General features: G+C 36.3%; 2 protein-coding genes across 2 annotated transcripts; both read right to left on the reverse strand.

Moving 5' to 3' along the window:
• Positions 1–501: 501 nt before the first annotated feature.
• On the reverse strand, positions 502–1,435 carry LOC107145963 (olfactory receptor 8B3-like). Its single transcript, XM_015490024.1, is given in 2 exon segments — positions 502–1,122; positions 1,124–1,435. Coding segments are annotated over 2 exon segments (933 nt in total).
• Positions 1,436–19,898: 18,463 nt separating this feature from the next.
• On the reverse strand, positions 19,899–23,682 carry LOC107145651 (olfactory receptor 958-like). Its single transcript, XM_015489645.1, has 2 exons — positions 22,778–23,682; positions 19,899–20,001 (listed from the first exon to the last, which is right to left on the reverse strand). The coding sequence occupies exons 1-2, from the start codon at positions 23,680–23,682 to the stop codon at positions 19,899–19,901; spliced, it is 1,008 nt and encodes a 335-aa protein (XP_015345131.1).
• Between the last annotated feature and the right edge of the window lie 2,031 nt (positions 23,683–25,713).

A 25,713-nucleotide genomic window follows, 5' to 3' on the forward strand; every position in this document is an offset into this window, starting at 1 on the left:
TCACTTGTCTGGGGCCAACTGTCACCTCTAATATAACTTACTACTTCTTGGCAGGTCTCCTTTCAGCGGAATTTTGCTAGAAGTTCCTCAGTAGGTAGAATGTAGCTGTTTTAATGGGTGTTTCTGATCCGGTTAATGTGGAGATACTGAAAGTGCTGCTTCCTTGCCGGCCGCCATGTTGGATCGTCGTAAAAAGTCTATTCTTTATAGCACACTTTAGGGGACATGTCTGTGTTGTACAAAAGTGGATTGCAGATGACAATTTAAAAAAAAAGAAATTTCTTTCTTAATGTTACTCTTAAAGTGGCAAAATGGTGAGAGGAGAAACTGTAAATGGTGAGGGAACAAAGAAAACCACTACAAAACATTAAGAAACACATTTCAAATTTCCCTCCCCAATGGTAAAAAAGAAATGTAAGAAAGATGTCACTAAAAACATTTCAAGTAAACACAGAGAATCTGTCTGTGTTGGAACTGCACATAGGGTGGTGCTGTTTCTGATCAAAACATTTTCCTGCTCAGGATTTTTCTCAAGGCCACTTTAACATCTTTGTTCCTCAAGCTGTAGATCAAAGGGTTCACCATGGGAACCACATTGGTATAAAAGACTGAAGAGACTTTATTCTCATTCATTGACCCAGCAGAGGATGGTTTCAGATACATAAATGCACATGATCCAAAGAACAGAGAAACAGCAATTATGTGGGAACTGCAGGTGCTGAAGGCTCTGGACCTGCCCTTAGTGGAGCTTATTTGGAGTATGCTGTGGAGGATGAAGCCATAAGAGATAAAGATGGTGATACTGGGCACAATGACGTTGATGCCCACCACAATAAATATAACCAGCTCATTGGCATAGGTGCTGGTGCAGGAGAGCTGGAGCAAAGGGAGGGCATCGCAGAAATAGTGGTTTATGATGTTTGCATCACAGAAGGTCAGTCTCAGCATGCATCCAGTGTGGGCCATGGCACCAGAAAGTGCCATCAAGTATGAACCAAGCATAAGGTTGGAGCATACCTTAGGGGACATGGCTATGTTGTACAAAAGTGGATTGCAGATGGCCACGTAGCGATCATAGGCCATTGATGTCAGCACATAGCACTCAGAAATAATAAAAAAAACAATAAAAGAAAAGCTGGGTCATACAACCTGTGTAGGAGATAACATTCTTCTTTGAAATGAAGTTCACCAGCATTTTGGGTGTAAACACGGAAGAGTAAGAGAAGTCTACAAAGGACAAGTTAAAGAGGAAAAAGTACATGGGGGTATGAAGATGTGAGTTCAGGCCAATTAGAGTTATCAAACCCAGATTTCCCAACACAGTGACCATATATATTACTAGAAATAGGATGAACAGGGGGACTTGGAGAATAGGCCAATCTGTTAATCCCACCAGTATAAACTCTGTCACAAAAGAGGTATTTTCAGGAGCCATTCTTTTCCAAAAGAATCTGTGGACACAAGGAGAAAAATAAAAGAGTTACATTAAAAGACAACCCAACTCTCCCAAGAACATCTTCTCCCACCAGTGAGGTTTGCACCAGAAATGTCTGAAACTAACCAACCTGAATCCATACAACCTGCGTTTGGTGCTGCCAGTATACTAATATAAAATTCTTATTAGAATCTTAAAACTAAATTCAGGACATCACACACTTAGCCTACATTAGTAAGACTGGTGCAAGCATACACAAACATGACTGTCAGAAAAACCCAGGAATAAAAAAGAAGAAAGCTGAATCAGAGTAAATTGTCCTCTTATCTCTTACTTCCCCCTTTTCTTGAGCCTCCTATCACTAGTAAATTTGGAAGCAAATATCTTAGCAACCTGGTGCTGACCTTCAATGCAGATTACACTCTAGTGGGTTTGCAATCATGAATGTTCTTCCTAATCTAAAACAAAACATGAGTCTAGGAATGGTTAAGTTATTGTCCCATGTCACACAAAAGACCTTTAATCTAGAAGAATGAGATATCTGTCCACAGAGAAGGAAATTAAGGATTAATGCACAACTTTGGTGTCCACTAATTCTCTGAACATTCTATGTTCCCTTTTCAAAGAGTTTCCTCTACCAGATTCACTTGAGTCTTAGGATTGCACAAAATGGAAAGAAAATGATATGTCTTAGATCCCTGGTCTTCATCACAAAATGTGAGAACATTCTGCTAAAAATAAGAAAAATACTGAAAGATAAACAGTGCATGATTTCATCTGAATGAGAAATATAAATAATTGTATTCATATAGAATGTTGGTGGCCAGAGGCCAAGGAGAGGGAAAATATGATATTGGCCAATGGTTACAAAGGCTCAGTTATGCAAAATGCTTAAGCTCTGGAGATCTAATGCACAACATGTTAACAACAGTTAATAATAATGCACTGTATATGTGATATTTACTAACAGGATGGCACTTAAAATTATGTTCTCACTATATGGATACACATGCACAAAACACACACAAAGGGTAGAGGTGATCGCTGTTGGAGTTATTTCATAATGTGTATGTATGTCAAAATATCAAGTTGTATACCATAGAGATGCATTTTATATGTTAATGATATCTCAAAGGGTTAAATGAAAATAAAAACATTAATATACATACACTTAAAAACTTACCTTCCAAAACAGGCCAGGCGTGGTGGTGCACTCCTGCAATGCCAGCAGCTCTGGAGGCTGAGTACGAGGATCACAAGTTCAAAGCCAGCCTCAGCAAAAAGAGAGGCACTAAACAACTCAGAGAGACCTGTCTCTAAATAAAATATAAAATAGGGATGGGCATGTGGCTCAGTGGTTGAGTGCCCCTGAGCTCAATCCCCAGTATTATGAGCCCAACACACGCACACACACACACACACACACACAAAACAACAACAACAACAAAAAAAAACCGACTCATTTTCCACAGGAGAGAAAACCTTGGTACTTTCTAATCATTGTTATTTATCCTTCTGCTCTTAGAAGAGTGGTATTAGACTGAATTTCTCATATCCCCTGGAAATCATTCTGAACTGCTAGTCATAATTTATAATAATAATTCTAGGTTTTATGAATCATCAAATAAAAGTAAACACCCTCTTATTATTATATCTGGCACGCAATGAGACTGTGCTCTGACTATAAGCAGGATAGAAGCTTATTTTCTTCCTAGGGAACAAATTTTAGGTATAAATAGGAAGTGAGGGAATTAAATAATGATACTCCTTTGGTTCCTTAGGGACTCAATGTTTTACTGGGATTTTTCCTTCTCCTTAGGTACTGAACATATCCCATGGTAGAGCCAAATTAAAATTTCCATTTCCCCAGCACCTTGATCTCTCAAGAGAAATCTGTTCTTTGGGTTCCTGCTCTGTTTGTTCCCACATCTTCAATGTAAATGTTCTGCGGAATCTATCCCCAGGCTACCTTACTTATTTTTTAAGAAGTTTCAGAAAGTATTCAAGGATTGTAGGAGTTAACTTCAGGGTTATCTCTCCAGAAATAGCTGAAAAATAAATGTTATTGTGTTAAATTGCTACTAAAATTTTAAGCTTTCAATGCCTAATGAAAATTTCTTTTCTTTTTGTCTTCGTCGTGGGTGTATGGGTGCAGGTTTACCAGGGATTGAACCCAGGGCCTCACACATGCTTCTCCAGCACTGTACCACTCAACTACACCCCCAGCCCACTTACTGGGAATTACTACCAGAGTATTCTGCTGAGTTCTTAAATGTGACAGTTCAGAAATGAGGCCAGCAATTCAAATTGCTCCTGAAAAGTCCCTTGCTAAACAATTAGAGTGTCTGTGTTTGAATCCTATCCCTGTACTTCCTAAATGTCATACTTTGGAAAAGTGACTTATTTGTGCCACAGTTTCATTTTTGTTTAGGATGGTAAAAACCGAATCTCTTTGTTTAGATTATTATGATAATTAGGTTAAAAATGGGTAAAATAAAATGCTGCATCTAAAAGTAGTCAAATGGAAGCTGTGGATACAGATCCTTCTGGAATAATTAAAGGGCTACATCTAGATAAATTTCTCATAAATTTAGAATATCCTACGTCAAAAATACTGGCTTGTACACATACCTGCCAAACATCCTAGTTTGGCATAACACCTGCCTAATGTGCTCAGAATACTTACATTAGCCTACAGTTGGGCGTTGCAAGAATATCATACCTCACACTAGGCCCCTTCCATTCCACCACCTGCAGAGACCTGCCAGATCACAGCCTCCAGCACAGGACCACGCTTTCGACCATCAGACTACCAAGGGAGGGCAGGCTCAGCAGCCCAGATCTGCTCACACCAGCCTGCGCAGGACCCAAGCTCACAGTAGGCCCAAGTCTTTCCCATCACCAGTAGACACCCCCACCAAAGCCCAGCCTCTAGCACTGGACTGCCCCTTCTAACTAGCAGACTACAGCAGGAGTGTAGGCCTAGCCCAGATCTGCCCACACCTGTATGCATGGGATCCAGGCTCATAGTAGGCCCTGGTCCGTTCTGCCACAGGCAGGTACCCGTCAGAGCACAGCATCCAGCAGGGGACCACTCCTTTTGACTAGCAGAATACCACAGGGGATCAGGCCCAGACCATATCTGCTCTCAGCAGCTTGCAATGAACCAGGTCCAGGATCCACACTGCAAGAAAGAAAGACATATAGACAAAATGAAAAAAAAAAGAAAGGAAAGTGCCCCAAACAAATTTAAAACTAAATTTAAAAACCCATGGACAGTGAAATTAATGAAATGTCAGAGAAAGAGTTCAGAAGATTCATAACTAAACTGATCTGTGAATTAAAGAATGACCTAAGTGAGCAAATATAGGCAAAATTTGGTCACTCCAAGAAGGAGATGAGAGAGCAAATACAGGCAGCAAAAGATTACTTCATGAAAGAGACAGAGATTCTGCAAAAAAAAAAAAAAAAGTCGGAAATTTTTGAAGTGAAGGATAAAATAAACCAAATAAAAATCTCAATACAAATCATAACCAACAGACTAGATCACTTGGAAGAAAGAACATCAGATACTGAAGATAAAGTATAGAGTCTGGAAAATTATATTGATAACACAGAGAAGATAGTAAGAAATCATGAACAGAATATCCAAGAATTATGGGATAGCATATAAAGACCAAATCTAAAAGTTATTGGAATAGAGGAAAGCACAGAGTTTCAAACCAAAGGAATGCACACTCTCTTCAATGAAATAATACCAGAAAATGTCCCAAACATGAAGAATGAATTGGAAAACCATATATAAGAGGCTTACAGGACACCAAATGTACAAAACTAGAACAGATTTATACCAAGTCACATTATAATGAAGATTCCTAGCATATAGAATAAGAATAGAATCTTAAAAGCTGCAAAAGAGAGGAAACAGATCATATACAGGAGGAGACCAGTTCGTATCTCATCATATTTTTCAACTCAGACACTCAGAACCAAGAGATCATGGAACAACATATACCAAGCTCTGAAAGAAAATGGATGCCAACCAAGAATTGTACACCCAGCAAATCTAAGCTTTAGATTTGATGATAAAATAAAACTTTCCACGATAAACAAAAGTTAAAAGAATTTGCAACTAGAAAGCCTGCACTACAGAACATCCTCAGCAAAATATTCCACAAAGATGAAATAAAAAACAATGATGAAAATCAACAGAGGGAGGAATTACACTAAAGGAAAATCTAATCAGAGGAGAAACCAAGTCACATTAAATACCAAAAATAAACAAAAATGTTTGGGAATACAAATCATGTCTCAATAATAACCCTGAATGTTAATGGCCTAAACTCACTAATCAAAAGATAAAGACTAGCAGACTGAATCAGAAAAAAAAGACCCAAAAATATGCTGCCTCCAAGAGAATCATCTCATAGGAACAGACATTCACAGACTGAAGGTGAAGGGTTGGGAAAAATTATACCACTCACATGGACTGTGAAACAAGCAGGGGTTGCCATCCTCACATCAAATAAAGTAGACTTCAATCTAAAGTCAATCAAAAAGGATAAAGAAGGACACTACCTACTGCTCAAAGTTACCATACACCAACAAGACAAACAATGGAGTATCTACATTCATCAAACAAACTCTTCTCAAGTTCAAGAGTCAAATAGACCACAGTGAAATGATTTTGGGTGACTTTAACACACCTTTTTCATCATTAGATAGATCTTCCAAACAAAAGCTGAACAAAGAAACTATAGAACTCAATAATATAATCAATAATTTAGACTTAACTGACATATATAGAATATTCCATCCTTCAACGAGAGAATATACTTTCTTCTCAGCAGCACATGGATCTAAATAGACCATATATATGCCAAATACCTTCTCTAAAATAGACCATATACTATGCCACAAAGCAACTCGTAGCAAATATAAAATAGTGGACATACTACCCTGTATTCTATCAGATCATAATGGAATGAAACTAGAAACCAATGATAAAATAATAAATAAAATCCACTCCTACACCTGGAAATTAATAATATGCTACTGAATGAACAATGGGTTACAGAAGACATCAAGGAGAAGATTAAAAATTTTAGAGGTGAATGAGAACAGAGATACAACATATCAAAATCTCTGGAACAATATGAAAGCAGTTCTAAAAGGAAAGTTCATCACATGGAGTTCATTCCTTAAAAGAAGAAAAAATCAACAAATAACTGACTTAATACTACATTTCAAAGCACTAGAAAAATAAGAACAAATCAACCCCCAAAAAAGCAGAAGACAGGAAATAATTAAAATCAGAGCTGAAAACAATGAAACTGAAACAAAAGAAACAATTAAAAAAAAATTGACAGAACAAAAAGTTGGTTCTTCGAAAAAATAAATAAAATTGACAGGCCCTTAGCCATGCTAATGAAGAGAAGGAGAGAGAAGACTCAAATAACTAATATACATGATGAAAAAGGAAATATCACAACAGACACTACAGAAATACAGCAGATAATTAGAAAACTTGTACTCCAATAAAATAAGAAATACGGAAGGCATTGACAAATTTCTAGAATCATATAATTTGCCCAAATTGAATCAAGAGGATATGCACAATCTAAACAGATCAATTTCAAGTGACAAAATAGCAGATGCCATCAAAAGTCTACCAAACAAGAAAAGCCCAGGACTGGATGGATACACAGCCGAGTTTTACAAGACCTTTAAAGAAGAACTAATATCAATACTCTTCAATTTATTTCAGGAAATACAAAAAGAGGCAGCACTTCCAAACTCATTCTATGAGGCCAATATCACTCTGATTCCAAAACCTGGCAAAGACACATCGAAGAAAGAAAACTTTAGACCTATATCTCTAATGAACATAGATGCAAAAATTCTCAATAAAATTCTGGAAAATCGATTACAAAAACATCAAAAAGATCGTGCACCGTGATCTAGTGGGATTCATCCCAGAAATGCAAGGTTAAGAGACGGGGGGAATGCCTGTTCTTCCACCCCTCAGGACCTCCCGCTCATGAGCCGGGTTCCAGAGAGTCCACCGTAACCATGAAGGTCATGGTGGGGTGCGTTCTCTCCTCCAGATTGGGTGTCACAGGTTTGCCAGGCGATCCTAGTCAAAGCCCCTGCATAGCCCGTCTGAAGTTGGATACCCGATAGGGGAACTCACCTACTGAAGAGCTGGTGTTGTGTGAGTAGTAGCAGCACTCAAAAGAGTGGACGAGGATGGCAAGCCTTGAGAGAGGGGGCCCTCGAGCTCTGAGGCATTCTTCCTCCCAGGTTTCAGCACCAATAAAAGAATGATCAAGGCTTGTTCTCGAGGAAAATTTCCGTTTATTGAGGAACAGCTCTGCATATTTATAGAGCCGGGGGCGGTTTGACAGTTGGCATGGGGTGATTTTTGATTGGTGGGTAAGGGTCAGGTGAGCCAGCAGGCTAGTCTGATTTGTGGGTAAGGATCAGGTGAGCCAGCAGGGCTAATCTGATTGGTGGGTAAGGATCATGTAAGCCAGCAGGTCTCACCATTGGACAGCTCTTCTTGGGGGATGGGGAAGTTAGTCTTTGGAGCCGGGGTGACTCCCAACAAAAATAGCAAACCAAAATTTACAATTCTGTAAAAAAAGAAGATATTACAACAGAAAGCACTAAAATGTAAAAGATCACTAGAGACTATTTTGAAAATTTACATTCCAATAAATGAAAAAAGGTAGAAGAAGTAGATAATTTTCTAGATGCATAAAATCTAATATTGAACCAAAAGAATATAGAAAATCTAAATACACTAATAAAAAGATATTAGATTGAAGAAGTGTGATAGTAAGAGCAAATGTGACTCCATTTTGTTTTATGACTTCATCCTGTAAAACACCCATGCCAAGTAGAAGAATCATGACTGGGGCAAGATGTTCTTTTCCTTTTGCTATGGAAACCTTTAAGAACACAGAACTACCTAATGGGGTATTGTTTCTGTAACTAGGGTAATGGGGCTCTCTTTCTGTAACTGGGGTGACTGGGCTAATTGTGATTGGTTAGGCTTCCCACCGCTTGACTGCACTGTCCCACTTCTGTAACCTGGCTTGCTTGCATTGGCTAGACCCCCGGAACATCACTTTTGCGACTTTCAGGCTTATAAGGAGTGCCCTTGCAATTGTAGGGGTTGATCAGGGGAACAGCTTTATGTTCTGGTCAGCCACCACCGGTGTGCTTCAATAAAGGCTTGATTCGATTATACGTGAGTGGTCTGGAAGTCAGTTTATGAAACACTGGAACGAAGCTTTAACTATAACAGAAGTAATAAAAACTCTTCCAATAAAAATGGTCAGTTCCAGATGAATCATAGATGAATCTAGCAGAAACGTAAATTACTAATGCCAATACTCCTGAAATTATTCTATGACATAAAAAGGGAGTGCTTTCAAGCACATTCTATGTAACAAAGATATTCCAGATATCAAAACTGGATAAGGACAATTCAAGGAAAGAAAATCATAAAATATTCTTTGTGAACATAGAAAGAAAAATCCTTTAAAAAATGCTGGCATATAAAATTCAATGACACTAAAAATTTCATACACCATGATTAAGTTGGTTTTATTCTTAGAATAAACATATTATACTACATAAATAGAATCAAGGACAAAAAATACACAATCATCTCAATAGATACAGAAAAAGATTTTGTCAAAATTCAACACCCCTTTATGATAAAAACCCTGAAGAAACTAGAGATAGAAAGAACTATCCTCAGCATCATAAAGGCTTTATACAACAAACTCAAAGCCAATAACATACTGAATGGGGGAAAACTGAAAACATTTCTTCTAAAGTCAAGAACAAAACAAGGAGGTTCACTTTCATTATTCTGATGTCACACTTGAAATTTTAGCCAGAGCAATTAGGTTATGGAATAAAATAAAGAAGTAAAAAAAAAAAATTCAAATAAAAAGGAAGAAAGAAAATCAACCCTGTTTGCAGACATAATAGTATACTTAGAAGAAACTTCCTCCAGAAGTCCTCTAGAGCTAACAAACAAATTTAGAGATGTAATAGAATACAAATTCAACATAAAAAATTAATAGCTTTTCTATACACTTATAATGAATCTACTTACAATAAAACAGGAAAAAAATTCCTTCCACAATCATTTAAAAAATAAAAGACATAGGAATAAACCTATGAAAAGAGGTCAAAAGCATCTATAATTAAAATTACAAACAATAAAAAAGGAAATAGATGAAACCAGAAGATAGACCTCCCATATTCATGGATAGAAAGAATAAAGAATTATATGGCTAAAATAACCACAATATGCATCAAAATACCAATGATATGTTACTCAGAACTAGAAAAATGAATCTTAAAATGCACATGAAAAAAAGAAAAGACCCAGAAGAGCCAAAACAATCCTCAGCCAAAGGAATACTGACCATGACCATAATGCACAATTCCAAATTATACTACAGAGTCATAGTAACAAAAGCTAGGTGCTGGCATAAAAACAGATAGGCAGACCAATGGAATAGAAGACATAGAGAAAAAGCCCATAGTGTTACAGTCATCTGATTCTTGACAAAGGTGCTTAAAATATATATTTGAGAAAAAAAGAGACTCTTCAGCAAGTAGTACTATGAAAACTGTATATCTATAGTAAAAGAATCAAGATCCCCATCTCTCCATATGCAAAATTCACCTCAAAATGGGTCAAAAACTGCATTATAAAATCAGAAACTTTGTAACTTTTAGAAGAAAACCTAGGAGATACATTTCAACATATAGAATCTAGTAAAGATTTCCTAAATAGGACACTTGTTCATCAGGAAATAAGAAAAAAAATCAATAAATGGTATAGCACCAAACTAAAAACCTTCTGCACAGCAAAGGAAATAATAATGATGAAACAACCTACAGAATGAGAGAAAATCTTTGCCAGCTACTCTTCTGACAAAAAAATTAACATCTAGAATATATAAAGAAATTTTTAAAATCAACATAGGAAGGAACTGGGGCTATGGCTCAGTGGTGGAGCACTTTAGCAAATGTGAGGCCCTGGGTTCAATTCTCAGCACCACATAAAAATAAGTAAATAAAATAAAGGTATTGTGTCCAACTACACTTTAAAAATAAATATTTTTTAAAAAGAATGTACAAATAATCCAATCGGTAAATAATAAAATGGAATGAAAAGGCTCTCTCACAAGAAGTAGTACAAATGGCAAACATCTATTAAAAAAATGTTCAACATCTTTAGCCATGAGGATAAGGCAAATCAAAAGTACTCTGAGATTCTATCTCGCTCCAGTTGAAATGGAAGTTATCAAGAACACAAATTCTGATAAATGCTGGTGAGGATGTGTAAGGAAAGGAACACTTGTACATGGTTGTTTGCAATGTAAGTTAGTACAGCCATTATAGAAACCAGGAATGGAGTTCCTTAAAAAATTTAAAACAGAATTATAGTATGATCCAGCTATACCTCTCCTAGGTAATTATCCAAAGAAATTAAAAGCCTCATACCTGAGAGATAGCTGCTTCTCATCTTTATCGCAGCACAATTTCCACTAACTACAATAGGGAATCAGCCCAGGTGTCTGTCAACAGATAATTGCATAAAGAAAGTAGTATATAAGGCACACACCTGCAATCCCAGCAGCTCAGGAGGCTGAGGCAGTAGAATCATAAGTTCAAAGCCAGCCTCAGCAACTTAGCCACTCTCTAGGCAACTTAATGAGATCCTGACTCTAAATAAAATATTTTAAAAGGGCTGGGGATGTGCCTTGGTGGTTAAGCACCCCTGGGTTCACTTCCTAGTACAAAAAAAAGGTAGAAATAAAGGAAAGAGGAAAGGAGAGAGGGAGGGAGAGAGGGAAGGAAGGAAAAAATGGATTGAATTAGAGACCATAATTCTGAGCAAAATAAGCAAGATTCAGAGAGAAGGATCATTTGTTTTCTCTCCTATGTAGAAGCTAGAGGAAATAAAAACAGGAGCACAAATAATGGCATGAAAATAAAGGGTATAGAAGAGAAATAAGGAGGCAAGAAGGAAGGGTGGAAGATTGTTGGGGAGCAAGTTTGATTAACTTATGGGTTTTATATATATATATATGCCACAATAAACTCACCGTTATGTATAATTAATGTGCCATTTAAAAAAAAAAAAAAGAAAGCTAATGCTCCTAACCAAATAAATAAGAAGTAAGAATTTTAAAAAAGAAAGCATGGGGTGGATCATTATAAAAACTTAACTTTTTTGACTAACAGTGATTATTATTTGTGAAACTACTTTTTGTGATATAACTCATATATAATGTGATCCTATTTTGATGAAATGGTAGAACAGGCCAGTCTACAGACACAGAAAGTAGGTAAGTGTTTTAGGATGAAGGTCATGGGAGAAGAGGAAGGTGACACAAGAGGGTACAGGAATTATTTCTGTCATGATGAAAATGTTCTAACACTGGCTTTGTTGATGATATACATATCTAAAAATATACTAAAAATATTGAATTGGACACTTAATGAATTGAGTCCTATGTGAACTGTATAACTCATGTAACATAATTCATACATCATAAAACTTACAATTTTAAGTGTACAATTCAATGAATTTATGTTTACAGGGAGTATTTGTAGAGAATATTTATTTACAGAGCTGTACAGCTCTCACCACAATATAATTTTGTTACATTTCCCTCAGATTAATAAGAAACTTTATGCCTATTTGTAATCGGGCCCATTAGCACTACCAGCTCTAGATGATTGTTAACCTATTTCCTTTCTGTATATATTTGTTCATTCGGACATCTATGTTAAATAGAATTGTAAAATATCTGTTCTCTCTTACTTTCTGGCTTCTTTCACCATGCATAATGTTTTGAAATTTCTCTGTAATTGCATGTACAGAGCACATATTTTGCCTTATTGTTTTTGATGAACAATTTTCCATTGCATGAATATTTCTATTTCCTGCACCATAGCTAAGATTTTAATTTTGCTCCTGTTGCCTCTTGGCCCCCAAATCATTGGCTTAAGTTTAGAAGCATTTCAAGACCTCAAATTTGTTATCATCTTCATCTAGTCAAAGTGAATTATTTTATATTGTGTCTTATATTAAACAGCTCCATGCGTGAATTGTGGAAAATAAAATAGAAATGAATTAATTACTTAGTTTCAGTTTATCATCTCTCTTTCTTCTTCTGAGTCACTATAAAAATCAGAAGGAAAATCAGCCCAACATGGAAAGAATGTTAATTAGCAATGCTCCCCAATCATCTTTTTAAAAAAATTTCCTATTATAAATAGACACTTTACTTTGCATCTCAGTAATTCCAGGAATTATTTGTAACCATTTCTATTACATACACATATGCTAGAAAACAGCATTAGCAACTATATATCTGTACATTGTTTTACAAAACATTTCCTTTCAATTTCCTACAACTTATGTTTTCAGCACAACCTCAAGAAATAATATAAAATTATAAGTAGCATACAGCCCCAAATTGCATTCATTATTATAAATATGTTTCTAAACTTTACAAATCATTCATTCCTTTAAAAAGTACCCATAGAGATATATATTGTATTTGTTAGATGGACAAATCAGGTTCTTGGGACATTACTATCAAAAGATTTGTTTCACACAAAACTTTGAATATATTTGTATATAGATTTACAAGAAGAAATGTAATATCATATTTGTTAGAATGCATGTGTTAAAGGTTCAGCATAGTCTTTTGTAAATGGGATAATTTTACATTTTAAGCAAAACACTTTCTTAGGGGAATGCTTGGTTATTATCACATAAAGCAGAGTGAACTGGATGGTTATAACCACAAGTCTCCTTCTACAATGATTTAACCCACTTTTCCTCACTGTGTCAGTATAGCTTTCAACAGGTTGATCTGCCTGACATTTGCTATTTCCTCTCCACTAGACATGAAATATACACTTTCTATTTGTAAAAAGTCTACTTCCTTTTTACTATTCAGCAGCTTTATGAAGGTAAAATTTACAGGCCAGTTCTAAGTGTGAAATTCAATTGTTTCAGAACATTCATAGCATTGTACAAGCATTACTACAATCTCAAACATTTCCTTCATCCCCAAAATTTCCAGGGGTCCATTTGCAACCAGTTTTTAGTACTACTTCCATTACCAGCAAAGCACTAATTTTCTTTTGGTGTATATACAATTGTCATTCATTTGAATGAAATAACATGATGTTTTGCTTGTCAAATATGGCTGTTTCATTTACCATGATATTGTTGAGGTATATCCATGCTATAGAATATAAAAATAATTTGTTCTTTTTTATTTCTGTGTAATATTTCACTCATAACAACACAACATTATGTTTATCTTTTCACCAAATAATGGACATATGGAATGTTTCCAGTTTTTAAAATATTTTCAATATTCCTATGAATATTCATATACAAACATTTGTGTGTATTTCCTGATTTGTTCTATTACCAAAGGCTGTAATTATTTGTTAAGACTTGTTAAAAAGATCATAATATCTTCTTTCTCATATCCATGGTAAGCCTCATAAAATCAAACTATGTTATTGAATGACTCCTGCAGACATCTAATTCTGTCATTTATCTATTTACTCTCACTACTTAGTGTTTCAAAGGGACTCTTTCTATAGTTCATTGGGTCAATCCAATATAGAGATTTATATACACAGCACACTTGGGTGGAAAAAACTAGTTTTTTTTCCCAGATGTTAGTTATTTTAACTACCACTCACTAAGAATAGAAATATTGTATTGAAATGGCAGCTACCACTGTATGGGAGTTTTGGATCCTTCCTAACCTACACGTGTATTCACTTCACATGGGTCCCTGATGCCCATCTTGCTTGCTTATAATAAACTATCATGCTCTCATGTGGCTTAGAAACTGACAAGCCTGACATAACCACAGTGGGCTACATCACCCATTTGGAGATATGAGCCAAAATAAAATCTACACTAAAATCTCTGAAGAGGATTCAGGAAACTACAAAAAGGAAACAAATGCATTCTCTGGGGAAAATGTCATAGTTAGTGCCAAGTCTAAACTACGTGTTCTAATTTAGTAATTATAGAAACTTAGTTATCAGTATTAAATTGTTATTTTCAAAAAGTCTGACACCATTGGTTTTATCATACTGTCCCCAGACATGAGAAAAAATATAAGAGTGTTACTTGTTATCCCCTCAAACATCAGTAAATTGAAGATAATACTGAAGGTTGGCAATCCTGAAGAAATAAGAAATAGATCAAATTTTTAGCATTTCAGGGGGAAAAAAGCATATAATAGAAATTTGTGGATATTTTAAGTGATAGTGAGCTGACTTAATGGGTCTCATGATGTTTGATTGAATTGGGCTGACATAGGGCTGTGGTTGAAGGGGCCAGAGCTAGCCCAACAGTCACGCAGGAAGCTATGACCTGCCCATCCCTCGAGACATAAAATAGAGCTAAGTCTTCCTGAGATAAATAGAATTTTTTTTTTCTCAATCCTGATCCAGAGTCAATTGCCACTGGCTCTTTCACTGGTTTGATAGGAATAGATTTTTAAAGTTCAGGGCAGATTGGCAGAAGTATGAACAATGCAAAGAATACTGAATGAAGTTTCTTAAAGCAAGGAAGATATTTTCTTCATACCTTTGACATCAAAAGGTTGCAGACTAGTTGGAAAAGTAGGTCATGCATTAAAATTATGTTCAATTTTACTTTTTTTAAAATAATGAATTCATTACAGTGAAATTTCTGGCAATAGAAATCTGTCCTTTCCTAGGAAATAAGAAATTGGTCCCTGTGCTATAATGAAGTATTTTAAATTACTTAGAAAGACAGTCATCAGAATTCATTTTTTACAGTGTCACTTAAATTCATTTCAAATTTTTCATTTCAATTAATTTCATAGTGACAATGGGAGGAATAAAAGTGTTTTAACTTAGCCCTTTTTGACATTACAGAGACAAAAATGGAATAATATTTGCAACATACTTTGTCTCCAGATGAGCACTTTGGGTTTCCTCTTTTGACCAGATTTGTAGGTCCCTTCCATGAGTGGCATTGTTGCTTTTATCTCAACCTACATTTTCCCATCCCCCTCTTCTATTTTTCTTCCAAGTCTTTATCCCCATCGCATGTGGAAAATTTATTACTTGCCTTCGATAAATTCCTTAAGGCATATGAGCTACCCAGATTGAGTCAGGATGATATACACAACCTAAACAGACCAATATCAAGTGAGGAAATAGAAGAAGCCATCAAAAGACTACCAACCAAGAAAAGCCCAGGACCAGACGGATATACAGCAGAGTTTTACAAGAACTTTAAAGAAGAACTAATACCAATACTCTACAATCTATTTCAGGAGATAGAAAAAGAGGGAGTATTTCCAAATTCATTCTATGAGGCCAACATCACCCTGAATTCAAAACCAGATAAAGACACTTCAAAGAAAGAAAACTTAAGACCAATATCCCTAATGAATTTAGATGCAAAAATCCTCAATAAAATTCTGGCAAATCGGTTACAAAAACATATTAAAAAGATCGTGCACCATGACCAAGTGGGATTCATCCCTGGGATGCAAGGCTGGTTCAATATACAGAAATCAATAAATGTAATTCACCACATCAATAGACTTAAAGATAAGAACCATATGATCATCTCGATAGATGCTGAAAAAGCATTCAACAAAATACCGCATCCCTTTATGTTCAAAACTCTAGAAAAATTAGGGATAACAGGAAATTACCTCAACTTTGTAAAAGCTATATACGCTAAGCCTCAAGCCAGCATCATTCTAAATGGAGAAAAATTGAAGGCATTCCCTTTAAAATCTGGAACAAGACAGGGATGCCCTCTCTCATCACTTCTATTCAACATAGTTCTTGAAACACTAGCCAGAGCAATTAGACAGACGAAAGAAATTAAAGGCATAAATATAGGAAAAGAAGAACTTAAATTAGCACTATTTGCCGATGACATGATCCTATACCTAGCAGATCCAAAAAATTCAACCAAGAAACTTCTAGAACTAGTAAATGAATTCAGCAAAGTGGCAGGATATAAAATCAATACCAATAAATCAAAGGCATTCCTGTATATCAGTGACAAATTCTCTGAAATGGAAATGAGGACAACTACTCCACTCACAATATCCTCAAAAAAAAATAAAATACCTGGGAATCAACCTAACAAAAGAGGTGAAAGATCTATACAATGAAAACTACAGAACCCTGAAGAAAGAAATAGAAGAAGACCTTAGAAGATGGAAGGATTTACCTTGCTCATGGATTGGTAGAATTAATATTATTAAAATGGCCATATTACCAAAAGCACTTTACAGATTCAATGCAATTCCCATCAAAATCCCAATGACATTCCTTGCAGAAATAGAAAAAGCAATCATGAAATTCATCTGGAAAAACAAGAGACCCAGAATAGCTAAAGTAATTCTAAGCAGGAAGAGTGAAATTGGTGGTATCGCGATTCCAGATTTTAAACTATACTATAGAGCAATAGTAACAAAAACAGCATGGTACTGACACCAAAACAGGCTGGTAGACCAAGGTACAGAATAAAGGACACAGAGACAAATCCACAAAATGACAACTACCTTATATTAGACAAAGGTTCTAAAACCATGCAATGGAGAAAGGATAGCATCTTCAACAGATGGTGCTGGGAGAACTGGAAATCCATATGCAACAAAATGAAATTGAATCCCTTTCTCTCACCATGCACAAAAGTCAACTCAAAATGGATCAAGGAGCTAGGAATCAGACCAGAGACTCTGCGTCTAACAGAAGATAAAGTTGGCCCTAATCTTCATCACGTGGGGGCAGGCCCCAAATTTCTTAATAAGACACCTATAGCACAAGAGTTAAAACCAAGAATCAAACTTTTTTTAGTTTTTTCTCAGCAAGAGAAATAACATGTGAGGTGAATAGGGAGCCTACATCCTGGGAACAAATTTTTACCCCTCAAACATCAGATAGAGCTCTAATCTCTAGAGTATACAAAGAACTCAAAAAGTTAAACAACAAAAAAAGCAAATAACCCAATCAACAAATGGGCCAAGGACTTGAACAGAAACTTCTCAGAAGAGGATATACAATCAGTCAACAAATACACGAAAAAATGCTCACCATCTCTAGCAATCAGAGAAATGCAAATGAAAACTACTCTAAGAAACCATCTCACTTCAATAAGAATGGCAGCCATTATGAAGTCAAACAACAATAAGTGCTGGCAAAGATGTGGGGGAAAAATGTACACTCATACTTTGCTGGTAGGACTGCGTATTGGTGCAGCCAATTTGGAAAGTAGTATGGAGATTCCTTGGAAAGCTGGGAATTGAACCACCATTTGACCCAGCTATTCCCCTTCTCAGACTATACCCAAAAGACCTAAAAAGAGCATACTACAGGGACACAGCCACATCAATGTTTATAGCAGCACAATTCACAATAGCTAGAATGCGGAACCAACCTAGATGCCCTTCAATAGATGAATGGATTTAAAAAATGTGGCATTTATACACAATGGAATATTACTCAGCACTAAAAAATAACAAGATCATGGCATTTGCAGGCAAATGGATGGCTTTAGAGCAGATTATGCTAAGTGAAGTTAGCAAATCCCTAAAAAACAAATGCCGAATGTCTTCTCTGATATAAGGGGGATGACTCAAAATGGGATAGGGAGGAAGAGCATGAGAAGAAGACTACCACTAAATAGGGAAGAGAGGTGGGAGGGAAAAAGAGGGAGAAGGGGAGTTGCACGGAAGATGGAAGGAGACCCTCATCGTTATACAGAATACATATATGATGTTGTAATGAGAAAAAGAAAAAAATTGTGTCACATTAGATTGGATAGAGAGAAATGATGGGAGAGAAGAGCAGGAGTAGGGAGGATAGGAAGGGCAGCAGAATAGAATAGACAATATGATTGATGTATGTACATCCCATGTATGTATTATATGTCAAAATACATTCTGCTGTAATGTATGACTAAAAAAAATAAAAATAAATTGTATGGTAAAAAAATAAAAAAATAAAATAAAACTTTTAAAAAAGAAAAAGAAAATTTATTACTTGCCTAAATCATCAAATATGTTTTATCCACTAAGTATAAAGACCACGTCTATCTTATTCACTACTATGTCCTATTTGGATAGTACTGTGCCTGTCAGTAAATATCTGATATTATTCTAATGGCTAAGCCTTTCTGACTTAACTGTGTTCTAGGATAGTGTCTAAAATGTTGAATAATGATTTATGAATCATCAAACAATCCAAAATTATGATAGAAGCATCACAGTCTCTGTTTCATGATGATGAAGTAATTTAAGCCATAAAATCTATCAACTAAGAGAAGACAGGGATTGTCCTGGAACAGAATGTTTAGAGAAGGTGCAATAGAAATGGCAGAGACCAATTCAGTATTCTTGACCACCAGAGACAGAGTAAGACAATGAATAATTTTCTTCTAAGGTACCAAGTTTTAGAGGACTTTTAGATATCTAATACTATACCATACATATATGGCACAGAAAATTCAAGAACTTTCAAAAAGGAAAACAATGTTCCCCATAAAAGAAAATGTGGTGATAATAACATCTGGTAGACAATCAGGTGAAAGTCTCAAATATACATAGTTCTCACAAAGGCAGAGTAATATAGTGAACACTCTAAGGAAAACCAGGTGGTAAAGTAATGAGTAGTGCAGGATGTATCTTTAGCAAATAAAATAATTTGTAACACACATAGTATTCCAATAAAAATATGATTAAATAATGTGACAATCGGTATGGTTAGAAATGTCTTGATAATTTAATGACACTCAATTCAAATGATGGAGCCTAATTTCTCTACCACTGAGTATGGGCTGGATTTATTGACTCCTTCTAATGAAGAGAAAATAAAAGCTGAAATGACTGCATGTGATTATGGAGAATAGGTCATAAAAGGTTCTGCAAGCTTCTGTTGAGACCCTTCCTTATATCACTTACTGTGAGGTAATCAGCTGCCATGGTGTGAGAAGATGTAAGTGGTTATATGTAGAGGCCCCTTGTTGGGCCCGTGAGTTGGAAAGCAGCCTGTGTTGACTATGTGAGGGGCCCTCAGGGTTCAGCACACTGAATCTGGATATTGTGTTTGGAACACTAACCACACTCAGCCCCATCATCATGATAACCTGGCCTCCCTCAGGTGCACAGCATGTTCCTTCCCTTTTGCTTTTTGTTGCTGACCTATTAGCCCATTAGTTGCTACTCCTAAGGGTGTTGTTAGCTCATTGGATTATTATGGCCCTCAGATAATTTGCCCAGTAACAGGCTATGCATAAAAGGTTTGCCCACGCAATAATAAAGTGGATCTAGTTCTCTGAAACTGATCTCCGAAGGTCTCTTTTTGACTCCGTCACCACACTCTCCTAAGCTATTCGGTGGGCTTCAGCTGGACCAAGTGAGCCCACAGTCCCTATGCAATGAGGGACTAAAGCCTCCTGCTTATGGCCCAGTACTGAGGCATCTTGCAAGGAGACTTTATGTTAGATGGCTGTTGCCCTGGCTGACAGAGTGACTGCAACCCTCTAAGTCCCAGCTAAGAATAACTAACTAAATTATACTAGTATTATTAACCATCAGACATAGTCTAAGATAATAAATTATTTTGTTCCACACTGCCAAGTTTTGGAGGAATTTGTCACATTACAATAAATATCTAATACAATGTCATATATAGATGGTGCAGGGGATCCAAGAACCTTCATATAAGATAACAGATGTTGTTTATGAAAGCCAATGTGGTGATATTATCAACTATGGTAGTAAATCAGGTAACTGCATATACAAGCTTGATTTATATCACACATAGATGGCGCTCTAAATGCTTTTGCCAGTTTAGTGTTTGCATGGGTCATTTCGCAAACATTCTACCAAGATTCCTTCTAACACTAGAATTTTAAGTTAAATGAGGAATCAAAGACTTATGAATGAATGGATATATATATATCCATATATATATATATATATATATATATATATATATATATATAGATATAAAAACATAATATTGCTAAAAAAGCATTATTTCAATTTAACTATAGTATATATATTGATATAAAAATATAATATAGCTGGGCATGGTGGTGCATNATGAATGGATATATATATATATATATATATATATATATATATATATATATATATATATATATAGGGTACAAAGTGTTGAAGTTATTATTTTTCAATCATTGCCTATTTCTGTGAATGTTATATATTTTGCTTTCCTATATATATTCTGTATCATCAGACAATTTTCCATATGTATCTTAATTCTTCCATATATAATTATGGGGAGAAATCATACCTACTAAAAGAGATGTGCTGCAGATTGCATTAGTTTACATATGCAAATTAATATAACAATTAATGATATGGAGAAAATTAGATGTGAGAATTATATAGAATTTATGATTTTTTAGTTCTTTTTACAAAGCAGGATACTAGAAGAAAGAATAAATATTTCATTATAGGTTCAGATGTGATTATTTTCTGTTTTTATTCTCTTCAGCTATAAAATGAATATATCATAGAGTATACCTCTTAAAACTTTGATTAATTTAATCAATATGTGTTAATTACTTTTAACACTGTTGTATACCTAATAAGCAGGTTTTCCACATTACCTCTTGTTCTAAGAATTGGAGTGGATGAATCTAAATAGATGTCAGACTTAACTATGTTCTAGAAAAGTCAGTGTTTTCAATGTTGAATAATAATTTAAGAATCATAGAATAATTTGAAATGATAATAAAGGTATCACAATTTCCATGTCATGCTGATGAAATGATTAAGCAATAGAACAATCAACTAAGAGAAGAAAGGGACTATCTTGGAGAGGGATGTTAAGAGAAGATATTATGAAAATGGTAGTGAAAATTTCAGTGTTCTTGACCATCCAAGCCTAAGATAATGAATAATTTTGCTTTAAGTTGGCAAGGTTTGAATTGATATGTTGCAGTATAACAGAATATACTGTAATACAATAGATGGTGCAGGGGATTCAAGAACTTTCAACAAAGACAATAGAGTTGCCCATAAAGGCATCATGGCAATTTTAGAAACTACAATAATGACTTAACTTTAATTAACTAGACACATGTTAGATTTTCAGGAAATAAGGAGTGCCTGCCCAGGATACAAATCTTTGGTTCTAAAAGTCTTTCCAAATGGATTTTAAAAATCTATTTTCCCATTTTATACAAATAGATCAGTGACCAGCTTCTCCCTTGAAACACAATGAATAAAATTCAGCACATAATTCTCTGATGACCTTGGTAAAAGCCAGAGAGGTTCTAAACTGTGTGCTGTCATGGTAGAAACGTGAAACAGGTTGACTTGGAGAACGTAAAATGGAGTTGGGACACCTTGTTAAACCAAGCTCCAGGCACAACCATGGCTGAAACTTTGAATAGAACTGTCTCTGCACAAAGCCACCGTGGTTCATGCTGACCTGGTAAACTGGACTGAGGACAGTGTGTGAAACAGCTCCCATGCTTCCTGAGACCTCGTGATGCTTTTCTTATAAGGCAGTGTGCGCTTGACACATCCAACACAAATCTTGATAAACAATGCATATGACTTCCAACAGACTTTCTCTTAAAGCTATAAAAACAGCCACCATTCTGTAATATTTTGAAACATGTTTTCCAGGCTACTTCAATTTGGTGTCTCTTGGAAGGATTGCAATCCTAAAGGATCCATAGAAACATAATTCTTTTTTGTTCTCAATGAGGTTGTTTTTATCTCAGTAGACAGTATAAACTTATATTTGCTAAAATGTGTAGTTTTCTTACAAATTTCAACCTTGTCAACTCTAAAACCTAGATTTATAGAATAGCCAAAGGGACACTGTTGGAGAACAGAAAAAGCCATAAATTTGGAGAGGAAGGAAGAAAGACATGGGGGAATAACCAGGCCATGGCCTCTAGACACTTGCAATTTTAATGATAAACAATCAAAGCAGAATTCCATCAAATACAGAGTGCAGAGCAGAAGAGATATGTTGTTTTGGCAAATTATAAAAAGAGGAAATGTTAGGTTAACAGGAAGAAGCTTCTTTGAAGGTATAAATGTGTGCCCAAGTCCACTAAATTCAGATGATGTGAGTGTTGCAATTCTCAAAAAATGAGAGACAGTGACTGTGCCCTGTTTGTTATTTGGCAATAATCCTGGTATAAAAGGAGTAGATCTGAAAAACTCACCCAAAGAACATCAGAGAGGCATTGCTCTTGTGTCTCATACCCAAGATACCATCTTCCTCAGAGCCACTTTCACATCCTTGTTTCTCAAGGAATAAATCAAAGGATTGAGGGAAGGAGTGATGACATTGTTTAACACCTGAACAACAGAATCCAGCCAGGGGCTGGAAGCAGGTCTGAGATAGACAAGAAACACAGGTCCATAGAACAAGAGGATGGAGGTCAGGTGGGCACTGCAGGTGGAGAAGGCTCTGCGCCTGCCTTCAGAGGAACGGATTCTCAATATAGAGAGAACAATGCGGGTGTAAGAAAGGAGGATAAGAAGAAAACACACCAGGGCAACCACACCTATGTTGGTGAAACTCACCATCTGTGCTAGAGAAGTGTCTGCACAGGCCAGGGACAGCACCACTGGAATGTCACAGAAAAAGCTGTCCACCTCATTGGGCCCACAGTAGGGCAACTTAAAGATGAGAAACGTGAGGATGCTCCCGTGCACACAGCCCCCCAGCCATGTGCACACTGTCAGGCTGGTGCACATCCTCTGGTTCATGATGACAGTGTAGCGCATGGGGTGACAAATGGCCACAAAGCGGTCATAGGCCATCACTGTGTACAGGAAACACTCAGTGCCACCCAGAGTGTGGTAGAAGAAGACCTGGGAGGCACAGCCCTGGTAAGAGATGGTGCGGCTTCGCCCCGCCAGGGAGACCATCATCTTGGGGGAGTTCACAGAAGGGAAGAAGATGTCAAACACTGACAGGTTTCCCAGGAAGAAGTACATGGGGGTGTGCAGGCTGGATGAAGCCAGAATGGTGACAAAGATGAGCAGGTTCCCCAGCAAGGCAAAGAGATAGAAGGCCAGAAACAGGACAAAGATCATGTTCTCCAGCCCTTCAGTGTGAGGAAGTCCCAACAGGATGAACTCCTTCACAGAGGTGTAGTTGTTCATGCTTGGGCACCAGGGAGGCCTGCAAGCAAAGCAATAATCATGATCTAAGACCTGGAGGATCTGAGAACACCCTCCCCATAGAGTGATTTCTTCCTCAGGCAGTGGGTGCCAGCAAGAAGGCTGAGGAGGGAAAGAGACCAGTAATTAATCTAGACTTGTAGTTAAATTATGTGTCAAATTTGGCCTCAGTTTCTTCCTGTTAAGTGAGGAAACAGTAATTTATAGTTAGCAAATATCTTACAGTAATCAAAACTTATCTGCAATTTATTTACTTTCTCCTGATCTGGTTGATCATCAAACACACTGGTGTATTTCAGAGCCATCTACCTTCCCCAAGAAAAGTTTGTTACAGGTATTTGTTACAGGTACAATGTCATTTTACAATCAGTCAAGCCATAGTTTGTTTGTAAATAGGCAATGACCCAAATATGTGCACATTAAAGTTTGAACCCAAGCAGGAATGTTGCAACCTACTACGTATTTTACTTTCATCAGTAGTCTATATTCTCCATCATTTGTATTCAAACAGGAATACACAACTCATAATTACAACCCACTCACACCCCTGGAAAAGAGATCTGGGTCTGGAAGAAGACATTGCAGGGGTGACAGAATAACCACAGCACACCACTAGACATTCTGTGCTCAGTGAGTTTTTCTCTACATAGTATAGGCCAAACAGTGGCAATTTCAAAAGCATGCCTACTATTGAGTGTATTAGTTAATACATGCACTAGATAAACTTGAGAAACAACCTGAATTATATTTTTTGAATCCTAAATTTCTGGGATTTTATTTTCATCTCATTTTATCTTACTGTTTCTATATTTCCACAAGATATAGCTAAGTTTCCTCAGCTGTGAACAGGATTTGTACTCAAGGAATAATCTAATAAATCTATTAATACTACTTTTTAGGTTTCTGCTCTGTTAGCTTTTCCTTCATTATTTAAATTTTGGTAAGAATAAAGTCTTATGTCATGGGTAAAATTTCAGTAAGAGTAATTGGTGAAAGAATGAAGAGGTGAAGGAGGTGGGGTCTGCTCAGACTATTGCTGCTCAGACTATTGCTGCCAGGCCTGTGTGAGGCTGGTTCTATCAAAGGGGTTTGAATCCACTGAAATCCCAGCAAAGATATAGACAGGAAGTCTCTATTTCAGCACAAAATGCTATTTACATTGAGTCTGGGCCATGGCAGTCAAATTTAATATCAAACACATTTATTATCTATTTGTTTGCTAGAAATAGAAAAGCAAAATAAAGTACCATCTCTTGAAGAGCTTTCCCTGGAGGTACATGAAACTGATTTTTACTGACTCTACCTTTGCTTCCTCTCAGGCCTCCAGCAACTTAGCTTCATTTGCTAAAAAGAAAGCTGGGTACTTCCTGCTTCATGGGATCTTTGTGAGGACTGAGATAATGAATATGCAATGCTTCAGTTTTTGTAGTAAATAGGTAATAAGATGAAACAAATAAATCTCAACCATGTAACACTGAGGCAATGATACTGTGGGGACAGCAAAAGCCTTGAGATGTGATGAAGTTACAATTACAACAGACTAAAGAATCTGTGGATTTTTAAATGATTCTACTTATTTTTTAATCATCACATGGAAACTACATATTTATAGGATTTGTATGATTTAAAAGGCAGAGAAGGAAAGAAGTTTAGGGAAATGTTATTTTTTCAGACTCTCAACAGTGTGTTATATAAATATCCTGGCAGAATTAAAAGAACTTTTTTGTAAGTTAGAGGTGCATAAAGTCTCCCTTTAGTCTGAACTTTTCTGTTTCTAGCTCAGTAACCAGTTTGTAGTACTACCAGCACAGACGCCTGGTCCAAACCTGCACCAGGCAAAGTGTACAAGTCACAAATTGCTTTAGGCAAAATCTTCAAGATCCTCCTCACTGCCCTCTGCAGTTTTCAATACCATATCTTCATCCGAACCTTTTCTCAGGAAAGGATGTACAACCAGTCAAAGGAAAACTCTCTAAGATCAGGTTTTACTTCACCATAAAGAGGAATTTGGGG

This window comes from Marmota marmota, unplaced genomic scaffold, assembly GCF_001458135.2.
Source record: "Marmota marmota marmota unplaced genomic scaffold, marMar, whole genome shotgun sequence".
NCBI lineage: Eukaryota > Metazoa > Chordata > Mammalia > Rodentia > Sciuridae > Marmota > Marmota marmota.